We start from the raw sequence: 25618 nt of genomic DNA, 5'->3' as shown, positions 1-25618 counted from the left end.
GAGGCTGGGCAGCCCCATCAGTCTTTCGGTTTCCCTCCAGAAATAAATGTCGTGTCTGTGTTAATCTTTGTAAGTGATATATGGAGTAAGATTAATTTGCTAATTTATCACACATTTGCATAACTGTCACCACAGCCACCTCTGGCAAACTTCTTTCCTTGACATGTAGTTGGAGGCCGCCTTTTACTCTTTACAGAAACTAAATCTGAATTTTTCATCCTGTTGTGATATCTGTCATACTCAACAATGGTGTACTGAGCCTTGCTTTTGTGAAAGAGCACAACCTTTAGTGTCAGTCTCTGTCATTCTTCCAGGAGAAGCTAGACCAAAATTGCTTTGAACTTCTCTAGGAAAGTATTTCTGGAGGAAAAGGGAGAAAACTCCCATGGCCAAGGCTGGGCCTTTCCTGCAGCTGCTCTTAGCCAGTCTGAGGACTGAGCCTTTTGTCTTCAGAGGACCCTGGCCAGGCTTTCTGTAGTAACACTGCCTCTCGTCAGAAGGCACTTTGGTGCTTTGAGTTATTTGGACATGCCCTGCTAAGTAGTCACTCCCCCCCCTTCCCTTCCCCCCGAATTAATCTCTAATCTCAACGTATACATTTCTTACTGCTGGGGCTTATGGGAAATACGGGCAGGTCCTTATCACCGAATGTACTGCGCTTCAGTAACGGAGGAGCATTTGTTATTCATCTGTGCTACACAAACTGGGAGCTGGCTGTCCAGGAGAGCAGCACAGGGCTAGAAATTCACTTAGAGCTGTTTTGGGTGTGCCTGGTGTTGCGTGCAAGCACGAGTAGTGTTCACAGACCTCCTGACCTCGGTTTTTTGACTGAGCTCCTGAGTGAGTGCAAAGAGGTGGAAGATTTTTTTCTTAGGGAGATTCACCTTCAGAGTTAGGACAACCACCAAAATGTTTCTTTTGTTAAACACCTCTAGTGCTACCACCATCTTTTCTGGGGTTGGAGAAGCAGGAAAACAATGCACCCTGTTTTGTGCTATTGACATAAATTTCAAGGGCTTTTTTCTTCCATTGGTCTTTGCCTTTCTCATCAGGAAAACATGATCATGAGTTGTCCCAGTGAATGCGGGAGGGGTGGGCGTTTGCCTTGTCTCCTCTTCACCCTGCCTGTTCCCTGCCAGCCCAGGCTCTGGGCTGCTCTGGAGTCTTGTTTCCCTTCCAGCACAGGCAGGGGAGGTGCTTCTGCAGCCTGAGGATGGTGTGCCAAATTCCACTTGGATTCTAAAAAAATGTGTACACCAGAAAGAAAAAACTGTGCATATTAAAGGTCTCCTTGTTTGGAAGAAGAGTATAAATATTTGTATCAGGCTAGACAAATTCAAATGAGAAGATAAACATACATTTTTAACACATAGATGATTAACTGTTGGAAGAAGCTGCCAAGAGCAGTAGTTTCTCTGGCTTTCAGCGTCTTAAAAAAACCAGCTTTTTGAAAAATATCTTTTAGTGAGGAGGGAGTGTTTGGGCTTTACAGAGAAGTAGTGGAAGCTTGGGAACCTGGGGCACAGACCGAGATGCAACAGAGCACAGTGCTCCTTCAGGCCTTCCTTCATGGTCTGTGTCTTGGCTTCTTCCCTTTCCTTCCTGATGTGTCAGTGTTAATGCACATGTCGTATTCTGTGACTGTGGTTTTGAGACTGGGGGACGCTTTGGTGATGTGGGGACCGCCTTGTGTCTCGGGAGGTGCCGAGGAAGCAGGGGAGCTGGGAAGAGAGGAGACAACACCACGTGCACCTGGGGCAGCCTTGATGACTGTTGCCCTAAAGCATCCAGTTTGGGATGTTGTAGGTGCCAAGAGTGGACTTCATGTGGGAGAAGACATTCTGGATCTGTGCAGGTAAGTTGCTTGACTGTAGTGAACAAGTTGTGTGTTAAGTGAAGAGGAGGAACCAGGGCGAGGTCTGTGATGACTGTCCCAGGGAATTTGATTTGAAATTTGCATTACTGTGAGCCCTTGTAAATCTCCTGTCTTCTCACCAACAACAGGCTGCAGAGCTTGAGACAGCCTAGTGTCAACTCCTGAGATGAAGATTAGGAGGTCTCTTGTTAATGACACATCAAAGATTCACATAACAGAATTAACTGTTCATTTTCTTAAATCTGGGCAACATTTTAATGATGTAAAGTTTTTATTTTTAGTGTGTGTTAAATCTTACGTGGGTAGCAATATGTGCATTTTGAGTTTTGAATGACTATGATGAAAAAAGCTGTATTTTTGTGTTAATTAAATCAATTTTGGTAGTGTGGTAAATGCCTAAGACTGCAGTATGTCAGAAAAATAGTTCTACAGGGAATAGCCAGAGAAGCGTCCCACAAGGCTTATATGTGTGAAAAAACTGTCTGTGGATGCTTTTTTGGGGGTTGTATATACCCAGGCCTGCATTTTTAAGTTTATTTCAAAGAGAAACTTGAGGAAAGGCAGATTCCTAGAATTACAACTCAGCAGCACTTGGGTCATACAACCGTCAAACACAGTTTGGAACAAAACCGAAATGTAAGCTATTGTATGGTAAAGTGCTGGTATCTCTTAAGGACCTTCCAAATTTTTTGGGGAAGGTATCCTGCTTGGAGAGTGCTGGAACTCTGGAACAAAGTCTTAGTTCTTCAACGGTCAAATTAACCATATTTTGAGAGCTAAGTATTCTGATCTTAAAATAGCCTTTGAGCAGTCTTCTTTCTCTGCAAGTAATGAAAACTGTAAGGCTTTTGCCAGTCACCAGTGTGGACATGGCCAGCTGTAGTGACACAAGGAATCTTGTTAATGGAAAAGCAAACAAGTGTACGTGCTGTACTGCTCTGCCCTTTTCTGGCTTAAAAGAAGGCTCGGACAGAAATATTTCTGTAGTTTGCAGAGTGTGTAGCCAGTGCACACCTTGTGTGTATTGGCTGCTTGTTAGCAGTAAACTGCTGCAAAACTAGTTGTTTTTTTAAGTGTATCAGAGCTGTAGCTTGTCAAAGCAAACCAAATCTATCAGTTTTATCCATATTTTCTGAGAACCTTCAAAGATTTGAGTTGCATTCTGTGCGGAACTTATTTCAGTTAGAAAATTCAGTGTTGTTTGCTGTACAACTCGAGTCCCCTGTTACATCACTGGAACAGACATCACCAGGTGTTCCTAGGCTAGATACAGTGATTTCTTTTGAGAAGCAGGTAGAAAATGATGAGTAGGTGATTGTTTTTACCAGTAATAAGTAAGAAGAAAATGATGTGTATTTTATTATGCATATTCATATTTTTGAGGTGTTATATCAATTTCAGCTACTACTATATGGTATATAAATTTCAGGATCTATTGCAAGGGGGGGAGTGTCTAAACAATTTCTAAAATATTTTTGAAACATTGCTATTGCCCTACTTTTGATCCTTCTTGAAAGTATTTGCCCGAAAGAATTGGAAGAATGCCCTGTTGAAAAAGGTTAAAAGAAAGTAGTGTAATTTGTCCTGAAGCCCACCAATAGCAGTTTTGTAGCCATTAGTAATTTATTTATTATATATAACTCTGTCTTGAAAAGTGTTACAGAACAGAAAGTGACTTTTAAGTGCTTTCTAATGCAGTGACTAATCGAGAAGGTGCTTCTTGTAATCACTTCTTAAACAAGAAGCTCAGCTCAGGGAAATAAAACATTTTTTCTGAGAAGATGCAGGTGTTTAAACCTCCTTGCTCTTCTTGATGAACAAAATCGAGATCATAAGATTAATTGATTACTCTTACGTGGTTTCCACTCTTCCCCCTCCTCCAGCACTTGCTCTGAGATCACGTGTGTTCTTTGCTCCTGAAATGTTTATAGGAGATGATGACTACATCCCTGGTAACCCTTTTTGTAGAATAAATCACAACAGCCAAGTGCAGGCCCATGCTGGGTGCTCTGTTGCAGGGGAGGTGCTTGTTGCCCTGGACAGAATAGTTTCCGAGAGTGGAAACTTCTTTTATAAGCGCTGTTTGCAGGGGGAGTAGGATTTTGCCTTGCGCCTCCCAGCTTCTCTTGAAACCAAAAGCCAACCCTTTGTTCGTGCTGGGCTCTGAGTTCAGTTCACTGTTGTGTTTTCTGGGTGTGGTGGCAAAATTTCCCAAATTGCTGGTGTCTCTGGTGTTGAGTACGAACCTGTAAGTGGCACAGGGCCAAGCTCTCAACTTGAAGTGCAGCTTTAATGTAGGTTAGATGAAAAATTGTTAACAGAGGTCAAAGCCTCTTGGGTTTTCTATTTTTGTGACAGTTCTGGCTAATCTTCCCTTAAAATGTAGGCCTTCCATATTTTCAGTTGATATTGGGATAGAGGTGGACTCATTCAGGTCCTTGCTGAACTGTCATCAATGTCCATATATTTGTGTTACAACAGTGTGGTTTTATTTAGAGATGTATCTTCTCAAGTGAAATTCAGTGCTTTGAAGGCTTTTACAAACAGATTCCATCTCTTGGAAGGTGATGTCACTGCCTTGCCAGCTGTAATTCTGTTTCCAGTCCAGTCTTCAGTCTTGACTAAGCAAATTTTTTCTTAGAAAAACAGTTGATGATTCTTTTATTTCGTATTTTTAAATATTACTGTAAAAGGAGATTGTTTCTGTAGGGATAGCAGGCTGTGTCCAATACCAACAGTTCAGGCAAGGTCAGAATTTTAACTGGAAAGTGATGAAGTGTTCTCAAATGTGCAAAATCTGGGACTGTTCATGTCAATCACTGACTTGCATGGTAACAAATGTAGGTGAGCATCAGCCCTACCTGTTGTGTGTCTGTTCTGGGTTTCCTTTTGTTGTCACAGTGCTGACTGCAGGACATTTTCAACTCTGCAAAGGGAACAATTACTATTCACAAGGCCAAGGAGAAACACTGTAGTGTAAATGAAGTTTTGACATCTTCAAACTTAGTAAAACTCTTGGCAAGTGTTTCTGAGAAGGTTCCGAGTTTGCTGGTGTTCAGGGAGGAGGAGGTGGGGTAGCTCTGCTGGGTGCTGCTCTATGGGCTGCCAGTAGTACAAAGTTGTCTGTGTTTAAACAGCTCAAACCTGCATGTTTGATGATTTGCTTTTAAAGTTTTTCAAATATTTATACCATGGTATAATGAGCCGGCTGACAGTCACTGAAATGTTTGGAAAGGCTTTCCCTGCTATTACAGAATTACAGGAGATGTTGGTACATCCTTACACTGGGTGATTTTAAGCAAAAGCTCGTTAAGGCAACTTCAAGTGTCAAGTTGTTTTTCTGTTGTGCAGCTTTGGTAGGTGCACCCCTTCCAAGGGCTCATCCACCTCTCCACCAAGAGCTAGTGGACATTCCGGTGTGCTTTGCACCCTTCTGCAATGCAGAACCCTCCAGTTTCTCTGCCCTTGTGGTAGCTTTTAAATACTGGTCCCCCTTTTTTTGCTTTAGCCCCAGAGGTTGTGGTTGGAAATGGTTGTTATTGTCCTTGGTGCTCCATGCCATGGATCTCGAGATGTGTTAAAAGAGGAGAAGGTGGAATGGTGCCATTGCAGCATCGTAGGATGGGAACAACCATTGCTCTGGGCATGGGCAAGTCTGGGGTGACCTTCCTCGGGATAAATGGGTGCACCAGGCAGGTATTAATGTCTCCTCTGAAACTCTCCTTCTGTTTCCAAAACTCACAAAGCTCTCTTGGTAAAATGTTCCCTGCTCCCACTGGATCTCCTCTGCAGAAGGAGCATATAAACTGACTGACGATACTGTTCCCAGGCACAAAGGAGAATTGTAAGTATTGTTAGTGTTGGATGGTAGTCATGTTCCTGGTTTGGTGTTTGGTTTTCATTTAATTGAGAAAATGTTGATTTCTGTGCTCTCATTATTGACCATTTTGGTAAGAACTTCAGTTTGAGCAGCATGCACAGAACAATTTCTTTTTGTGTATTTAAATATGTGTTTATGTGTGTGCCTACATTTGCATTTATAAACATTCAGTTATTGATAGGAATTGAAAAATTAGTTGTTGCATTTCTAAACTATGGTGGGTTTTAAGGCACAGGTTGAAGATCTTGACTGTGGGTGGGAAAGAGTGTTTGGAAACTTTGAGAGTTCCCTGATGGATTGGAGATGCCAAACAACAAAAATGGTGCAGCTTGAGAGTTGTGTCTCCTTTAAGGCCACTATACAAGTTCATAATTAGAGTATTTAGTCAAAATTAGTATTGACTGTCAACTTGAAACACTATTTTTTAAAAATTCAGACTTCTCATTAGCGCATCAAAAATTGAACAGCAACTAATCACTTGGTGCTCCTGTCATCAGGAAGATGTCAGAAACAGGACTGAGTTTTGTGGTGAAGGTTCATGAAATACTTTGAAACCTGTTGAGCTGTCAGAAGAGATGTCCTATTTCTATGGACATATGTTGTTTTAGGGGTCAGTTAAAAGATGATGGTCTCTGGAGCTCTGTAACTTAAATCAGGGATGTGTGCAGGCACTGGGAGATGGGATTTGCTTGCCCTAGTCCTAGTAATGCAGGGAGGGTGGATGAGGAATGAATTGCACATTGGGGGGTGTAATTGGAGAGGGCAGGTATCTCTTTTTTTTTTTTCTTTGTAATTAATAAGTGAAACCCTCAGTGCCAGAACCTTAGTGTGGTATTTAAGGCTCAGGGTAGGAGGGAGAATAGTTTTCAAGTGATTAACCTGAAAAGTGTGGACAGTGGAATATAAAAGGTGGAGCTTGCTCTTACTGTCTCGGGTCTGTGAGATTTCAACGGCACTAATGGCCATTTGATGAAAACATAAACTTGGTGATTTTGTGCTTTTGCCAAATTACTATGGAAGTGTTGACAAAACAGCTGGGGAAGTCATTCATCACATTTTTCTGAAGTCACTCATGAGATTCTTCTAGTTTTAAATTTAACTGCCTGGCTTTTTCTTTACGTATCTTTCTTTTACGGTAATCTTGGTTTGCTGTGCGTTAAGATTTTGAAGACTGGCTTAAAGCTTGAAATCAATGGAAAAATATGTAACACAACTGTGTTATTTACAAATTAGGGCTTGCTCAGAACTGTTTGAAGATGCTCTTTTAGTGAGCACTAATGGGAATATAAGATGACGTCTTGATACTTTAACTCATTAGTTTTTAAGAGTTATGAAGATAAAGAGTTTGTTATGAAAGTACAAGAACACTTTTTCTCTGCTTTTGCTGCCTGAAGAGTTTTCTAATTAGAAGCCAATTTTGCTTGACCTGGTGGTGGTAACTTCTAGGAGGGCTGAAAGCAAGAAGCAAAGTCTTGTCTTTGAGGGCAGTGAAGGAGCTGTTTTGTCTGGCACTGGGAGGTTCTGGAGAATGAGCATGAGAGATGCGAAGGTCTCCAGGGCTCTGCTCAGGCACAAGGAGAGAGGAAGCACTGGTGGAAGGCACCTTGTGTCTGGGTACGTAGTGGAGGGCCTGGCAGGGCTGCATGTAGTTGTGCTGTGAAATTTTTGTTTATTCATTTTTTCCTCTAGTAGTGAGTATTAAGTTTCATTATAAGGGCCAGTTCTTTTTTTTTTTTTCCCTCAGTAGGATTTTGGTTTGCACTTCAAATACAATTTCAAAGTGAAACTTGATCTGCGTGGCTTCCTCATGGTAGAGACGAAACGCACGGGGATTTCTGTCTGAGGTTGAAATATAATTGAGATGCAAAAAAAAAGCCTCTGTTTCATGTAATCATAGCATGGTTTGAGTTGGAAGGGACCTTAAAGATCATCCAGTTCCAACCCACTGCCATGGGCAGGGACACCTTCTGCCTAGAGCAGGTTGCTCGAAGTCTCACCCAGCCTTGAACACTCCCAGGGATGGGACATCCACATCTTCTCTAGGCAACCTGTTCCAGTGCCTCATCACCCTCACAGTCAAGTATTTCTTCCTAATATTTAATCTAAACCTGCCCTCCTTCAGTTTGAAGCCATTCCTCCTTCTCCTATCACTATCTGCCCTTGTAAATATCAAACCAGATCAAGAATTTTCATGTCAATGATACCAATTCTGGAGGAAGAGGGGCCATGTAAGAGACAGGTACAGTGGTCTGAGCTCCATCTCAGCTACATGCTGTGAAAGGCATTTGTTGGGGAGAGAAGCCCTGAGAGTAGGAGCCCCTGGTGCAGGTTTTTAAGGGGGTCTGCAATGTAGTGGTGTACAACGAGACTTGCAGGAAACTGGGGTAGACCTCTGACATGACCCTGAAAAATGCAGAAAGCATCATCTTTTAAGTAATCTCAATTGCTGTTTAAAAATCAGGTCCATTTGTTTAAACTCTGAGCTTGAAATCTTCATAATTTGTATTTATATGTGTCAAGCTGTGAAGCTTATTCCTCGTTCTTTATTTCCTTTCAAAATTCTTGCAGAAACGAGTAAAACACCCCTGTGTGATAAAGCCTTATAAAATTAATTAAATTCACTTTGAGCGTCAGCATGCAAATGGGGTCATCTCTCTGCTTGCTGGAAACATGGGGATTCATATTACCTCCTGCCATTTCCTACATCCCAGATCTTTAAGATGAGAGCAATTAGTATAATCTGTATGGATGCCCTGGTGTGCTTCCACAGAAGCAAAATAGCTGCAATAGGCAGGATGTGCTCAGCCTGTCCTTCTCTCTGGCCTCAGAGATAATGTAGGACCATTCCTTGAGCTTTAAAAGATCTTCTGATGAGTAAGTTTTGGCAGCAATGAGGTAACTCCAGTCTCTCCCAGCAGCTCCTCTCTCTATGCCATGCTCCAGAGATCGGTGCCACCTGTCCTGGTCGGGCAGGAGTGGCTGTAGCCATCGATCCCCAGGAGCCACTGAGCATGATCACATTTCCTCTCAAAGTACCCCTTTGCAGGACTGTTGTATTTAGCATGTGCTAAAAACTCATTTAATTTTCCCAATTCGTTGCAGATTGGGGCATCTTTGTGGTGAAATGTTGTGTTGAGGTAGCTTGGGATGTGCCAGGAATGCAGGATTCGTGTTGGTACACGCTGGGCTGAACGCGGGATACAGTGGGGTTCTCGGGCATGTATGGGGGTGGCAAGTAAAATCCAGATGGATAAAAAAGAAAAACAGAACTCAAAAGGTTGAGCCTTCTCCGGGAGCTGCTGCAGGGCAGGGAGGGTGAGCGAACCCGACACGGGGCTTTCCCTGCCCTGGGTCTGTGCCACACGGGTATGGCTGGGCAGGAACAGTGTGAGCTGGCACTGGAGCAGCTGAATACGAGGGCAGAAATAAAAGGAGCAAGTCCCATTGCCAGTTTTTAAAGCCAGAAGGGCAGAGGTTTGCTGTGTGTGTTGAGCAGAAAGCATTGAGCCCTGCCCTTTCCCGGACACTGGACGTGCTGCAGCCATGCCCTCCTGGGACAGAAATAGCACTGCAAGAGGTGCCCCATTAGTCTGTCCTTTTTCCCAAATCCCACACCCTTGTTTTTTCCCAGGACTTTGCCACCATCTCCCCTACTGTCTCCTGCCACTTTTGGATTTTTTATTTTCCCCCCTCCCTGCAGGAAATGCCCACCTCCCACAACAGGGGAGATAGTAGTGCTGGTCCTGCCCTGGGAAAGCCCAGCCCAAATCCCCCCAAAACCAATATGAGTTTTTGGGTTGGAGCAGGGAGACATAATGCACATCTGAGTTGCAGTGCTGTTCGTGCTGGCAGAGCTGAGCTGTTGTAACCAGCACAGGATGGGAGATGGGGAGAGGAGGAGGTGGGACATGGCAGCAGGTTTCTGCAGAGGGTACAGATCGAGAGCTGCCAGCATCTTCAGTTTCTAACCAGCTCAGCACTCTGGGTGCACCACTTCAGCTAAATATTTCCTTGAATTTTGCAGGAAGGAACTGTCAAACAGACACTGAGAAACCCTGAATCTCCTTATGCTCTCTGTATCATTGAGGAATGTGCAGTTCTCTGGAAGGAAAATGATTGCCAATAGTTGGTGAAAGCCACTGATTTCTGTGAGCCAACTCAAAACCTCATCCTTCATCCTGTGCTTTAGCTAATAAACATCACTGCTGAAATAAACTCCCTTTATAGTTTACAAAAGCTCTGCCCTAGAAGTGATGGTGCAGATGGGGCAGCTGCTCTGGCATTCCCTGGATAGTTTCTGAGTGATTTCAGGCTCTTTCAGCTTTCAAAACTATGTGCATTTTTTTTAATCAGAGGATTTTAAAATGGCTGCTTTTTCTTGTAAGCATCACATCAAATAGCAGGAGAGAGATTTTTAAAGGCTGTCACTGTCAAACTCAGAGATATTTTCCAAAGAGGACTTGATGCAAATTTTGGTTACTGTCGAGCCTGGCAAACCCAAGAGAGCACAGGCTGAAAGAGGGTTTTATAACTCCTGCTGTTAAGCGTCCCAGTATTTGTATTTCCTGGCATTTAGAAACAAGTTTAAGAACAATTAATCAGAAAAACTTGCTCAACATAGCCTCCAGTAATGGTGAAGGGAGTATTTTCTTGGCTGAGCATGTTGCCTACAGTTTCAGGAGGGATTAGGGGGGTTTGTGTGCACATGTGGTTTTAGAAAATACCCTGGGCTTGGTGTTTTATAATGAGCATCACTCATTTCCAACAGAAATTTGAAAGAGCTGATGATTTGGCAGCTTTCTGAAAACAGCTTTTGAGTGTGGTCCCCCAAATTAGACCATTATTTCTGTGTTTTTAGTAGAGTTACTTGGTCTCCTGATATTTTCTCTGTGCTATAAAACATTAGATATGGAGCTTTTAAGAGAAGAAATAAAAGATCCAGTTAATCTCCAGGATCTTTTCAGCACAGGATAATCCAGGCCTGTAGACAGGTCTGTAAAATGAGTTCTCAGATCCAATGGGTTCCTGTAAAACATGAGATTTCCCAGCAAATGTTGGACTTTAGTCTCAGAAGAGCCCTGGTATCTTCTGCTAAGGTAGATATTAATACCAGAACTGCTGTAACAATGGAAAAGTTTATCAGTAGAAAAACCTTATCAACAGGTAACAAAGTTCGTAGTGTGATCGACTTCAGATAAATGTATTTAAATGTTTTTTTTTTTTTTTCACTTTTGATTTCACCTTCCATCACAGCTCAGCTCTCCACGGCAGCAGCGGATGTAGTTGAGTCATCAGAAACTCCAGTGCCCTCCATAGGCACAGGGTAAATTCCAAGCCTTTGTAATAGAAGGGGGGAAAAAAGTCAAGAAAAGCTTTTTTTTTTCCTTCTGCACTCTATGTTCTCAATCCACATTGGGAACACCTCAGAGCTTACACTACCCCTTAACTTTAAAGCCTTGAAGTATTAGACAGTTTGCTGGCCATCATTCAAGAAAGATTAGAATGGAGTAAGTTTCCTGCAAGCTGCCTTTGCACAACTGTATGGCTGGAGCTTGGCTTGGAGCTGTCCCGTCATTAGACAAACCCGAATGTCCCTCACCAGTTGCATCTCCTGGTGCTGGTTACAGGGCGGACTGTGTGGTGTTTGTGGCCTCGGGAAGTCTTCCTTCAGAGGAGCAAACTCTAGTGCACCTAATTCTTTCCTAATACAGGGGAAAACCCTGATTATATATCTATTTCTTGGGTGAGGTGTGTAAGAACAGAGCATGTGAGTAGGAGGGCTGCCGTGCGGGAACCATGAAGGCTCCACTCCCTGCTGTGCGGGAAGTGACCTGGCAAATGCAAATCAGTGTTTCAGTATCCTCAGGATGTTTACCCTGGTTTGTTTTGCATATTTCTGCCATTACTGTCTTGCCATTAATTACTGCTGATTCCTGGTAGGATTTCAGTTCAATTCGAGGACATGCAAGGATGTTACTCAAAAGTAAAACAAAAATAATAATGCTGGCCCGTGCAGGGCTGCTTCTCTGTGTAGTGCTCCATGACTTACCTGTCCCACCTCACCTGGGATATCTCTGCCTTAGTGTTTTTGCTCCTGTGTGTTCTCTCCATTTCTCGGGAGTATGTATTGGTGTAGCTGGCAGCTCTCCCAGAGCGCCCACCTAGTCCAAGAATTGCACTCCCAGTTTGTGTTAGACGTGTAAAATCGCTGTATTACCACATAAATACAGGTTGGCAGCGGCTGTTCTGATAACGATACCTTCGCGATAGGCAATATTGCCCTCTACTGGTTAGCTACAACTCGAAGGATCCCTGTTTTCCCCTTTCCGTGCAGCAGCTTCGGTATGAGAAATTATTTTCCAGCCCTTCTTGCTTGTAGCAGAAGGCAGCTTTTAGTCCTAATGTAGCTTTGTAGGATGCCACAGCTCGTGGTTCATTTCTTTTTCCTCAGAAGCTGCCGTTCATTTGGTGCACCAGACAACCAAGCTGTAATTATTGGTTTTAAATGTTACTAGTGATGCTGAATCCTTCATTTTCAGAATTAACCCTTAGAAATGTAACTTCTCCCAACTGTTTTTGCAAGTGAAATAGCTGCAAGGTTTTTAATTATTATTATTTGCATTAGTGGAATAAGATCTTTTGCTTAATGCCTGGATGTTGATTCCAGCTGCCCCTGATAATTGCCCCCTTCCCTGCCCCAGCTGGGGTGGCTGCAGGATGAGCTGGCTCCAGGCACTGAGCTGGGTTAAACATAGGCTTGCAAAAAGAGTGTTATTTTTAACCTGGGTCAGTCCCTGCTTGGGGTCACAGCGTGTCTGCCCAGGCTCTCACGTGAGTGTGCTGGCTTGGAGGCACAGTAGACAGCAAGAAGGAGGTGTTGGGGGAACTGAGGGCTGTTTAAAGCCTGAGCACCCCTGAAAGGTGCTTCTTGGGTGGATATTCCAGCTCTGAACTTAGGTATGCCCCTCCTCCTCCATAGCAGCTGTCTTCTTAAAAGCCATTTCCAGGACAAGTATCACCACTGACAAAGCTCTAGCAATGTTTAAACACTTTTTAGTGGTGATGCTGTGGGGCTGGAGCACTGGAGTCAATTCAGTATTTGAACCTCAGCTGACATGGTGTTGCACCATTTAATTTGTGGTGCCATCCTGCTGTCCCACAACTCATAAAGGGGAAAAAGTTTGGACAATTTTTTGGGATCTTTTTGTAACTAAAACTTGTCTTTGCTTTGGGGAGATGGAAAACTGAATGACTCTGTTGGATGATCAAGATGGATTTAATAGTTTAGATACTTGAAGGGAGCTTATAAGAAAGATGGAGACAGACCTTTTAGTAGAGCCTGTGGTGATAGGACAAGGAGTAATGGATTTAAAGTGAAGGAGGGTCAATTTAGATACAAAGAAGAATTGTTTTACAGTGAGGGTGATGAACACTGGCACAGGTTGCCCGGGGAGTTGGTAGATGCCTCATCCATGGAAACATTCAGGGTCAGGTTGTACAGGGCTCTGAGCAACCCCATCTAGTTGAAGATGTCCCTGCTCACTTGCAGGGGGGTTGGACTCTGGGGGAGATGAGCTCTAAAGGTCCCTTCCAACGGAAATGTTGTAGGATTCCAAAGGCACTCTGGTTCCCTGTGTCCAGTACTGAGGAGTTGTGTTAGTGTGTCTGACTGGGGTGTCTCTGTGATGCACACACACAGAGCTTCAAGAATGGCCTCAGCACGTTTCCCATTCCTGCATCTGTTTGCCAGTATAAATTTTAAACATACATCAAGACTTCCACATCAAAAAGAGAGCCATGCAGTTTGTGTTTCTGTGGGAGGGGAGGGATCTCCTGTTTCTGGTGCACTATAATTTGTGAATACTCTTGACTCGTTTTTGTATGTGCAACTGATGTACTTGGGTTTCCTATGCTTTTTTCCCTTACTCTTGGAATTTTATTGGTTTATCTTCATAGACCTGGTATCAGCAGCCTGATACATTCTTCAGTACTGTTTGTACAGTGTGTAAAATCCTGTAGCCTCTTATGGGAAATGATGGCAATTCTGCATCTGGAGTTCTCTGAGCTTTTCCTTGACCTCCTCTTCTCGTAGCTGAAGTACTGTACCGCATGTGAGGGGAAAATCACCATTTTGCCAGCCCTCTCCTGCTGCAAGGAGAACCACACACCCCGGGTTTTACACTGGCAGGATGCAGGCAGTCTAAATCCAGAGATCCTTGTCTTGTCGTTTGTGATTTTGTCATATTTGCTTTGGAAGTGTGTGGGAGACCCCAGGGCACGAAAGCATGAGTCCTGAGGCGGGGATGGGCATTTAATCACCTGGGAAGAAGCATCCTCTGCATAATACCCAAGCACATCAGGTGCTCAGACACACAGTAGGGGAATGTGAGGCACGTCCTGGAGTCCTCTTCTCCTGCAAGGCCTCGGGTGCCCACGCTGCACTGTGAAATGACTTCTTAAACATACCTTGCCTCCTTTTCCTCATGCGCTTGGAAGCCTCTCCCCCTGTACGATTACAAGGTAAAGACAATGGAACCTGTTGTGTTTGAGAGTGTCGGTGGTTTGGTGCACACACAAAGTGGGTGTTCCTGCTCTGTCCCGTGTTGCGTCCGTGGTGCTTTTTCCATCTTCAAAGCATTTTCCAGCCATGAACTAAGAGCACACGCATTAGCTGAGAGCACACACCCCTCCCTAAGCAGCTGATGCCGGGCACATCCCAGGAAAAACTTCCAGAATGTGACACACCACTTTTGATGCAAATAAAATGATGCCATATTTCATCAGCTCTGTTAAAAGTATTTAAGTAATTGAACTAATGAAACTTTAAAAAGCCTTTAAGAAACAAATGTGGTACACACCTTTGTTCTCACTCTTCCCCCCCCCCCTTTTTTTTTCCTCTTCCTTTCCCTTGCCCCTTATTTTCCAAGTTGAATGTCTTGTTGGCATTTTGGTATCTTACTGTTTGCTTTTCAATGTGTGGTTTTGCTGAGTTTTATGTGTGTTACGGGAGCTGATTTCTCTGCTTTGCAGCACTGGTGCTGTTACGGTTTCTGCAGCAAAGGAAAGTGTCATCTGCAAAACAGCATGAGTATGACTGGAGTTACCTCATCTTTCATATCAGTTGGTGCAAACATTGGGTTTTATTTCCATTGTGTTCATTGGCCTGTGCTGTGTGTGCCTGCCTTGCCTCTGGACTGTGTTTACCTCTCACAGCTTCAACATGATTTCTCATCTTCATGTGGTCCTTCATACGTCTCCACCATCCTTCCAGCTGTGATGTCCAACAATGAACCCACAATGGCTTTGTTTCCCACCACCCCTGTAGTCAGCTTGGGTATTTATCCCTCCTTTCCCTTTAACTTTTCCTTGAGCAGGGCCAACCGTCCCTCGGCAGACAGTCCAGGTGAGGTGGGATGAGATGACATGCTCTGCACAGGACAGAAATATTGTCCAGGGCCATGTGCTCAGCTCCCTCATGCTGTCTTTTGGGAAAAAGGGAACAGTGGCCCCTGGGTTGTCATATCTAGTGGATTTTTTGGGTAGCTTCAGTGTAGTGAGAGGCCATTGATGGAGCTTTCTGCTCCAGACCCTCCCTGAGCTGCAGATATCTGTGGCTAACCGCAGCCAAGACACTAGTTTTGTGATCCCTAATGTCCAGCCCATTTCCGAGGGGTTCTCTTTTTTCAGGCTAAACTTGGGCATTTTGTGTGCAGCTCACTTCTCTTGCACTTTTTGCTTTTTTCAGGGGAGGCAGATGAAGAAGCCTTTGCTGAGGAGTGCCGACGGAGAGGACAACACGCGCTGCCTTCCCAGCCGGCCAACGCTCGCCTGCAGAAGTCTCACAAGCCTACCAGCTCCCCCCGATATGCCTTTCATTTTAATAGTGATGAGGTGGAAGAACAGGATAGAAGCCGGGTCATGAGCAGCTTCGAGGCCCCTTTTCATTTATCAGGTGTGCACAAGCATGGTGGGGAGGAACACGCAAAGGACGATCCATCAGCTAGTCAGAAGCCAAAAACAAAAAGCCAAGCAAGAAGTTGGTGCTGTGTACTGACTTAATGTTAGCTCCTTGATAGATCATAAACAGCAGCTTATGTGCCTTCATCCTGCTTTAGCTCTGATCTTCCATTTAGCCTAGATTCACTAACGCCCTGGGATACTTAAGGATCCAGGGCAAATATTGTTGTGCTGCCGAAGTGCCTCTGCTCTTTGTTGTTAAAAGTGAAGGCCTTTTAGAGGTTAACTCATCACAGTACTTTGCACATTCATTTACTTAAATTGTGCTTGGCTTCCTTGTCCAAGGAGAAGTTCAGCAACTTGATACTATTTCTGGAAGCTGCAATTTTAGGCACCTAAATCTTAATAGAGAAGGCCAAGACCGTTCAGGCAAATGTGGCAACGTGGCAATTGTCTGGGTTATTTTTGGAAGTAATTAGTCCTTTATTTCCAGTCTGTAATGTTTTGGCAATGTAGTCCAGAGGCTATCTTGGACAACAGACTCCTCATAACTACTTGATTTAATTGGAACCTGTGGTCAAAGATCATCCAGGACTGCCAGGACAGGTTTTTCTGATACATGAAGATGCCTTTCTGCTTGGATGCCCAATCCAAGGGCCCTTCTCAGTAGTGTGGAATTAGGCAAAGTGCTGGGAAGTGTGAGCACATGAGGCTCCTCAGGGTAAACACAGCACATGAAGAATATGCACTGTCCCCCAAAACAGGCGCTCACGTACTCCTAGTGCTGCACCAACTTCCACTGTGTTTATGAGCCTTTAAATCTAACACTGCCTTCTGTAGGGAAGACCTAAAAATACCATGTGGGATGACAGGTGGAAAAAAGAGAAACGTTTAGATAAATGTCTTCCTGATCAGTTGCTGGAAGGATGTCTTTAAGGATGGTGAAGTTGAATCTTTTCCTTAAAAAAAAAGAAGTTACAGAGGCCTGAATGTAACCTCTGAGCTGGTGTCCTGAATCTCCTACTCAAGGGTTACAGGTTTGGTCTCTTGTGTCTGTAGCTGGCAAAACAAGACCTTGGCTGTGCCTTTGGAGACGTGAGGGTCTCTGCAATCATAGCAATACTCTGCAATGATTTCTGAAGGGCAGCTGAGGTTGACATGCACCATGCAATTTTTGGAGCAGTTTTTAAGATTGCTTAGGACTTTTTGCTGTGAATTTATTTATGCTCCAAGACGCACAAGTTTGCAATTAAAATTAATTTCCAGAAGTATTAGTGCAATCACAAAATCCTCTCTTCTACCAGTAGATTGTGAGTTGCCATAAAAGACTCAGGGTGGAAAACTTGACTGAAGTAAGACTAAGATTTTACCGTTGATTTAAATATTTTGCCTGCTGTTCCTCTGATGGACAGGGCTGCTGAAGAACTGGTCGAGTCAGTCATAAAAACCTACGTGAGTGTCTTAATCCCTCCTTGGGAAGTTTTTGCACGAGCCCTGGCCAGTAACGCCCTTCTCCTTCATGGGTGTTCACCTCTGCTGACTGCCTTGCCCAGAAAGGAGGCTTCACCAGCACAGCTCTGTAATTACAGAGACCACTGACTCGCTCCCGCTTGGCTTCTCATCGATCACTGCGACAGCTGCCGTGCTTACACGGGCCAGCTTTGGGGGAGAACAGCATCTTTTTCTGCCTTGGTCCAGAGACCTCTCAATTCAGTGGAAAATTGTTAAGTCCAATGGCCTCAAACCAGGCACTATTCCACCTCAAATCAGATAGTTTTGCCACCGCTGGTGTGGGGCCCTTGGCAGCAGGACCATGCAGCAGTTTTAGATGTTGTCCCAGTTGGAGCATCTCAAGCAAACCCTCAGTCATTAATGATTTACCTACAGTGAAATGTTTTTTGTTTTTTTTTTCCCAGCCCTAGGAATGGGACTGTTTGAGTTTTGATTTGTAAGTCTGTAGGAAATTTAAATGAAGGAGAAGGGGATAGGTTTAATTTTGACAATGCGGTGGGGAATCCCTCTGGAAGTGGCATCTCTCTAGTGCCCAAGAGGAAAGTCTGGCCAGCTCGTTCAGGCTGTCATCCAATATCCAGAGGTGAGATGAATCCTCTCCTTAGTCAGGATTCCAGTCATCACAGTGGGTATTTAATAAAAAATTAGAGTTTATTTTGATTCTCCATCTAACACTTCGTGTTTTAGTGGAAGTTGCTCTGGAAGCTGTTCCTAGTTTTGTAATGGCCATTTAGAATAAAACTTCACCTCTTGTGCTCTGAAGTCGCTGCATATCTCCAACAGTTCTTTAGCTCCAAACAAGGAATTTTTACAATAATAATTCAGATACTGCAAGTGAAGTGCTCCCTGATCGTGCGATACGTGGCTGACGGGGGGGATCTGAGCTGTGTCCAAGTCACATTAATGCCAGCAGAGACATGGGGGTGGTAGCCATTAATGGTGGAGGTGGTGGTAACTTCCCCTAAAAAACTACTGCCCTGCATTTTTGAGAGTTTTGACCTTTATCCAGCAAGAATGGCTGAAATAGTTTAATTGTTAAAATACTGAAAAATACATGATACGAAATCTCATTACTTGGAAGATAATATTGCAAGGTTTGCTCTTCCTTTTGAATGAAATAGCCTGCATTAACCTACAACTTACAACATTAATTATTCATTTTTGCTGCATTTTTATCTGCTGGCATCTGTGAAGAGGAAACCACTCTAACAGAGCTAGCTTAACTAATCTTGATCCTTTCCTGGCATGGATTCCTCTTCTGGAAAGTTGAGCTATTTGTGCTTTATTTCATCTTTAATCCAGTCTCTGTTCTTTTTACCAACATGCGGTTTCCTGAATTACACTTTACTAACTAGTAACAGCAATTTGCTTGGTTGTCCAAACTAATTACTTTATGATTCCATCACATACTTAGTTTTGGGCATGTAATGGAAAGAGAAAGGAAAGCAAAGCCACTGTTTTCTATGGAAATCTAATATGTGAGGAATGCTGGTGGTGCAGAGATGGAGTTCCCTCTCCCTTTGCTCCACATCCCCTGGCTGTAACTGTGTGTGAGTGGGAACTCTTCTGGAGCGGGGGGTGGGAAGGCTGGCTGGTGGATTTGGAGACTGGCTGGTTGCTCCCTGGCTTAGCCCAGAGCTGCCTTCACGCATGGTGTTTTGGCTGCTGGTACGAAATCATCCCGTTACCCATTTGCTTCCCATCGAGGATAGCTGGGTTGCACGTGGAAGGGCTTTTGTGGCTGCACAGCCCTGCAAGCTTTTGATTGCCATTTGGGAGTAAAACCTTGGAAATCTACTCGGTAATAGCATTACCTATACTACTACCTACCTATTATTACTAGGCAAGCAGGTTGTATCTGGCTTGGTATGTTCTTGAGGCAATTCTAGGCAGAATTGGTAATGAAAACAGCATGGTGAGCAAGCATGAAGGAAGGCCCCTGCAAGTTGCTGAAGTTTTCAGTCCCCTGAAACATCAAAGTTGGGATTACATCACTGGGTTGGCCAGTGAAACTGGAGAACTCGCCCCTTGGATTTAACAGTGCAGATAATTAAACAGTGGAGCAGCATACCTAGACAGGGTGGGATGTTTTGTCACCTCAGGTCATTACGTAAAGGCAGGCTCCCTCTCCACAATGCTCCGTGGCACGGGCAGGAGCTGCGGATGCGGTGAGGGAATTAGTAGGTCAGGTTGTGGTGTGTGCTGGGCAGTGGCTCAGGCTGAAAGGAGGGGATGTGAAAGTGTGGTGCAAAGCTGTAATTGCAGAGTGAGTCACGTGTCTGAAGTTATACTGAAGCTGTGATCTGGAGTGAATTTTTATGATGGCATATGTGAGTGTGGTCAGTCTGAAATAACAGAGGGTGGCTGCAGCTCAGAAGTAAGCTAGCTGCCTTTGAAATTGCAATTTATTGTTTTGAATAGAGAGACATTTCTAAGAGCAGAAAATTAGAAAGAGCACTACATAACCCACCTTGAAAGTGCCTTGCTGCCTTGTTAAAGCTCTGTGTGAGTGTTGGGGCCATTACTGCTTCCATGGTTTGAAGGAAGGCAAAAGACTGGCCACAATCTTAGCAAAAAATTAGTAGATCTTGGAAAACATTCTCTGGGACCTGAGCAGAAAGCGTGAATCCCTCCCACCTCCAACCTCAATGTTTCACTCTGAAAGTGGAATGAGATTCCTCCAAAGTCTTCACCTTTGCAGGTCTTCTGTAAAAATCAGGCCATGGCCTTCGTTGCTGACTGATGTGGGTCAAGAAGCAGCAATACTGCATGTTAATTGTGAGTTGTGACTGAACACCTTGTTTCCCTCTGCTAATTCCTGTGCTCCTCTGTGCTGGCAGAAGGAAGGAAGGTGGAGCAGACCCATGGCTACTCTCTGCATCCTGGTGGAGCAGGCAGATGTCAGGCAGGGCAGGAAGAAGTAGGATACCAGAAATGTGTTGGGTAGGAGTGTTTTCCCTGGGACACTTGTGCCTTTGGATCGGCCGCCCGATGTACACGCCTCCCTCGCAGTTGCCACCCAAGAATGTGATGAGTTTCACAGTCAGTGACTGAACAAACTCGTGACTTTGGGAGGTGCAGATGGCAGGGAGGTAGAAAGCCAGAAGGAAAGTCAATCTAGGACACAGCGGAGAGGCTTCCCAATTTGTTTTGGTCCTTGCTGAGTGGGGGTCGAGGGATTTACACCTAAATGTTGTTGGAAGTTGTTTTCAGCTTTCAGCACCTTTATGAAAGCTGGAGTAGCTTCTGTGCTCCTTATGGTTCTTCTGGAAATAGAAGAGAAGGGGATGAAATGGAAAGAGTGGGTTAGCTGTTACTGTTTGTTTTAGACAAGAATTATGCAGGTAGTAAACTAGGTGTAATTCCAGATGGTGTGGATTCTTTCTCCATCCATCTCTGCTCCTGGCAGCTGACAAAAGCAAGAAATACCAAGTTAGGCTGATATCTATCTGCTTTTGAGTGAATCTGTTTTCCGAACGTCACAGCTTGGGGAAGCTCTCAGCAACCTGTTCTCCCTCCACCCTGTGATGCATTTCTAGAGTTGAGATGGCAATCAATTGCTTCTAAGGGTGGAAATTTGAACAGCCCTTCTCCAAGACCAGGACTGTTTGGCTGAAGCCAGTTCAGCCTGGCACTCACTAGGGGAAGTTTCTATGGACACTTTGTGATGCTGGCGACTCGCCAGAACACAGGATCACTGCAAGGTGATCAAATAGTTGTGGGGCTGCTGCTTTCTAATTCAGATTTTGTTGTTTCATGACTTTGGGGCTAGTCTTGTAACCAAGGCAGCTAAATATGCTTTTAATTAGTGCTGGTTGAAGTATTTGAGTGAAATATGCACCGAAGAGTTACATCTTTAGTGTGCAGTTCTTATTTATGTTAGGAGCTGCTTTACTTGTTTGGATCAGGTTTTTGGCTGTTATCACCCAGCATAGCATCACTGGAGCTTACAGGCTGGCAAAGTTTGACCTATCCTTTCTTCTTAGCTGGGAGTAGAAAAGGAAATGGTAGAGAGTGAAATTATTTATCACAGCAGGCTCAAAACAGAAAAGACCTGGCACTTTTCTCTTGAGGAATACTCTGTATTTCTTATCTTCTACTTCGGCCAATCTGTTTCTGTGTGTCAGTGATAAAAGAAAGCTTGAAAGACTTCCACTTTTCACCCTTATCATTCTGAAGGCTGGTAGGAGACCATGTTGTCAAAAGCTTAAATATCTTCATACCACATTAACTTTTGAGTTGTTTCTTTTATAAGACAATGAATTATGTGACATTCACTTCAAGTCATAATTTACATTGACTCACAGTATTTTTAAGGAAGGGTTGCTTTCAAAGGAACTGCTTTCAAAATCTCAAATATTTGAAGAAAATGGACTGTTGCAAAAAAAAAAAAGTATTATGTTATAAAATAACAGCATCAAATGCAATCATCCCTGGATGTGGAAGCCTTTTAGAAATACCAACAGTGTTTTGAGAATGAAAAATGCAAAAATTATGAAGCTAATAACCTGCTAGAGTTTAATGACCCTTTCCCAAATATCTGTGTTATTGTTTCATAGCTATTACTTGAACTAGTTCTGATCAGCTGATATGACGCTGTTTTTCCCTCCAGTAAAGGGAAGAATCCTTTGAATAACACCCCCTGGATGACTGATTCTCAGGAGTCAGCATGTCTCTTCTGCCTCCATTGACCTCTGTCGGAAAGCAGAGAGATGCTTGATCTCTTCTGGGATGGGTGCCTTACTCAGTAAACTGAATGCCAAGGGATCCTATTTTTGGTGATGTATAGGTGACTGAGGGGCTGACATGGAAGGAAACTTCCTGGATGGGTTCTAAGTGAGTGCATGTTCACACAGTGTCCCCAGGGACAGGATTGTAGCTCAGGGGGTGGCAGGGTGCAGGGAAAACCCAGCGTCATCTGCAATTCTGCAAAGCACTGCCAGTTTTCTCTTCCTTAAACAAGAAAACTGGTTTCCACTCTAACTTTGTGCAGGCTGATCACTCAGGGCAGAATTTCTAAATAAGTATCCTGCCTCTTGACTCAGATGATTGCAAAAGGTGAAGTCATGCTGTTGATACAGTGTAGGAGCTAGAGTGATAACCTAGAACAGTTTCCCTTTGCTACAAGGGAGTGTATTTCCTCTAATGCATAAGCCTTTGATAACATCTTAAATAGTTTTAGCCTAAAAAACTTATCTCGTGGTTCTTCCCTAGTCTTAACCTTAAACTGAAGAACTGCAGATCTGCCGTGGGCACATCTCTAATTGCGCTTGGGAGGAGCTCTGATGAGGAGCAAACTGCAGCCACAGCATGGCTTTGTGCTCCTCCAGCCTCCCACCACTTCCTTTTCCCATCTTAATTTTGCTCTTGATGCTAAATTGATGGAGAACCAGGTGCAACGGTGACACGGCTTCCTCAGGGCCATCTCTGCCTGCCTGCTGACAAAATGGAGGGAACAAAGAGATTTCCATACTGGCAGAGCTGTGCCCTTCCAGGGTCATTCCTCTCACTCCCAGCCCTGCCTCTCAGCTGGCTTGCAGCAGCTCATCCTCTCTGTGCTGGCCCCAATCACTGGACTGTGCTGATTCCCAGTGGCAGAGCACCACTGAGCTAAAATATGCCTCCAGCTGTCTGAAAGCACCACAGAAGGATTGTCTGAGGGAAATGTTTACTGGCTTTCAGTTTAGATTTATGAGTGCACCTGTGTAGATTGTGGTGGTTCACACAGTTCACTGCCTGTGCAAGTCTGCCAGCAAGTTGGATTTTACTGCAAATTTGAAGGAAAAGGTGTGATGCACAGCAAGAACTGTTTTTCACACATCATTGTGGGGGGAATAAACCATTGGAATGATGATCACATGGCTGGAAGCTTGTGCCTACTGAACCTGTAGCAAATAATTGTTGCTTGAACTCAATGCTTTCATGCACCATTGGAGCTGCAGTAGAATATAACCTGTGGTGCATAGTTAAGCATGAGCAGGCTGATGACCAGCATAGAAAATATATATTAGTGAACACTGAGCACCTTCTTATTTACTCAGGATTCTTGGTATTCCCTAGTCTGAAAATGGAAATGCAAATATCCTGGTAACTCTGACTACTGTGAGCAGGAAATGCCAGTACTTAAATAGCTCCTGCTGTATAAGTCTTATTTATTGCTTCCGTTTCGAAAATTATTCTAGTTTTGCATGTGCTCTAATTTTGAAGCTTTTCCTGAATGGCTTTGAAGTATTTTGAAAGTTCTCCAGATCTTTTCAAACTTCAAAGATTGGTAGTGTTTTCTTTCTATCCTATGTAAGGGGTATAGTAGAACGGGGGATATAGTGGAAATGGTAGTTAAAAAAAACCCCAAAACAATACATTAGGAAGCCAGACATTTTCTTTAATATTCCTTAAACCATTCAGAGAACATGTGCTTTTGCTAGAGGGAAAAGTCCATGAATGCTGTGAAAAGTGTTTTACAAGCCATGTTTCCTCAGGATACAAAGAAGTCAGCAAGAGGAGGAAGCAGAAGCAGAGAGAGGAACAGAAGAAGAAGAAGTCAACCAAAGGGAGTTACTAAAATGGACTTCTCTGCTATGGCAATACCTTTATAATAATGACAACTTCATGTTACCTTTGAGCGCACCTCTTTTGTGTATATTTTTTGATTGTTCACACTGCTAGCAAGGAAGTGACTCATGTTTAAAACTGTACTAAAATTGCACTATGTTATTCCTTTTAGTTTCACGGAGTGGCTTTCTTGCCAGTCAGGTTAGGGAATTCGGACGAGGCTGGTCGAGGTTAGGGGTGTTTTATGTTTGAAGATTGGAAGGCGTTACAGAATTTCTTGCCTCTTCCTTCCCTGGGACTAAAACGACTCTGTTCTAGTGCTTGTTATTTGTCTTGTGGGAGATAAAGGGTTGTGCAAATGCCTCTTTGTTTGGTCGGTGGCATCAACATCAGGCCTGTTAAAAGAGGAGTCCTGTTCAGTCATGTCATTGGGAATGGGACTGAGACATGAGCTCTTATAGGGTAATTTATGCAAGCTTAATAAGAGATTTTTATGGTTGGGGTTTTGTTTTGTTTTTCCCCCCCCCAGGCTGAGCAGTTTTGTCCCTGATATTAAAGTGTTCCTACATTTTAGGCTGTATCCTGAGGTTATATCCTCTGATTTTAAGAAGCATAGTGTAAGGATGGCCTCCTGTATGTACTCCTACTGATTTCTTTAAGCTTAGTTGACTCCTGATGAATAATTTAGTGAAATCATTCCTTATTTTAAAAGTTTATTTTCAGAACCTAGAGACAAGTGATCCAAGTGCTGCTTTAAAACTGCTCTTTGTTTCTGCTGAGTAGGCTTTAGATAATAAACATTTTTTCAGCATCCATATAAGATTTTATCCAGTTGTTTCTGCAAAGAACTTATACTTTTATGTATGAAAACATTTTACATCAGTTTTATTGCAGGACTAATTTTTTTTTAGCTTGAAAAGATATCTTAGATTTAAAAGAAATACGTATTTTCTGGCAAGATGACTTCCTTGCTTCCCATGCTTGTCTCATGTGCATGACACATTGCTTCTCTTAACCTTTCAGTGTGTACAGAGCCCTTCTGTTGCCTTTAGCATTTACCTGCATGTTTCTTGTCAGTATGTTGTCTCCTCTTTTTAACCTCCAGGTAGGAGTTAGCAGCTTATGGTTTTGTTTTGTTCCTTTTGTCTTCCTCTTGCCAATACGTTGTTGATGTAACAGCCTTAAACCTGGCAATATTGAAAGTCCACAATTCCTGGAGAAACTCACTCGTCCTAACATTTGAAAGATGTAGGAATGCACATAATGGTGTAAGAGAGAAGCTAAACAGAAAGTCAAGTCTGCATTTTAGCATGGTTTGATATAACAAATTCTGGTGTCTCTGGTATCTGAATGGTTTAGCTTCAATTACCCCATGTAACCCTCTGCAAGCTTAGAGTTTGTGAACTCTGTTAGGGGATGTAAATTACGGTTACTATCAAATACGACTGAGTACCAGTTTTCTGTCACTTAAGTACCACTTTTTTTGTGCAGTGTTACTAATATTTAAAAATAAAGAAAATCTGCCTTTATACTTTGTCCTCTTGCACTGTATTGTAGACTGCAGCTGGCATCAGTTGTCTGTGTTTGATTTCCATTAAAGTTTAGGCTGTAAGCACAAGGGGGAGAGTCCATATTTACACAATGCCCACAAGCATTCCAGGTAATTCCTTTTGTTAAATCCACGAGCAGCTCGTTCCATTCTCTGCATCAAATGGCTGATACTGGAAAATGAGGGTTCTTTCTGGCTGGAAACATCACTATGAGGAGCATATACTTCAATCAGAGCTTGCACATTTGGCATGCAAGGAATATTCATCCCTAATAATGCACAACAGTGAACT

General features: G+C 43.4%; 1 protein-coding gene across 5 annotated transcripts in view; it reads left to right on the top strand.

Annotated features, from left to right (window-relative positions):
• The window catches only part of DNAJB6 (DnaJ heat shock protein family (Hsp40) member B6), a 60096-nt gene extending 34790 nt beyond the window's left edge, over positions 1 to 25306 (top strand). For 4 of the 5 annotated variants that reach the window (XM_032687736.1, XM_032687901.1, XM_032687987.1 and 1 more), the window contains exon 9: positions 15502 to 17987. In XM_032687736.1, coding sequence (XP_032543627.1) covers positions 15502 to 15815 — 314 coding nt within the window. In that variant the 3' untranslated portion in view covers positions 15816 to 17987. Of the gene's footprint in view, positions 1 to 15501; positions 17988 to 23704 lie in introns of those variants that run through there. The other variant, XM_032688074.1, reaches the window with a different exon arrangement.
• The last annotated feature ends 312 nt before the right edge of the window (positions 25307 to 25618 follow it).

The sequence above is a fragment of the Chiroxiphia lanceolata genome, chromosome 1 (genome assembly GCF_009829145.1).
Source record: "Chiroxiphia lanceolata isolate bChiLan1 chromosome 1, bChiLan1.pri, whole genome shotgun sequence".
Classification (NCBI taxonomy): domain Eukaryota; kingdom Metazoa; phylum Chordata; class Aves; order Passeriformes; family Pipridae; genus Chiroxiphia; species Chiroxiphia lanceolata.
Note: the sequence above shows the minus strand (reverse complement) of the source record. Positions and strands in the feature narration are given on the sequence as shown.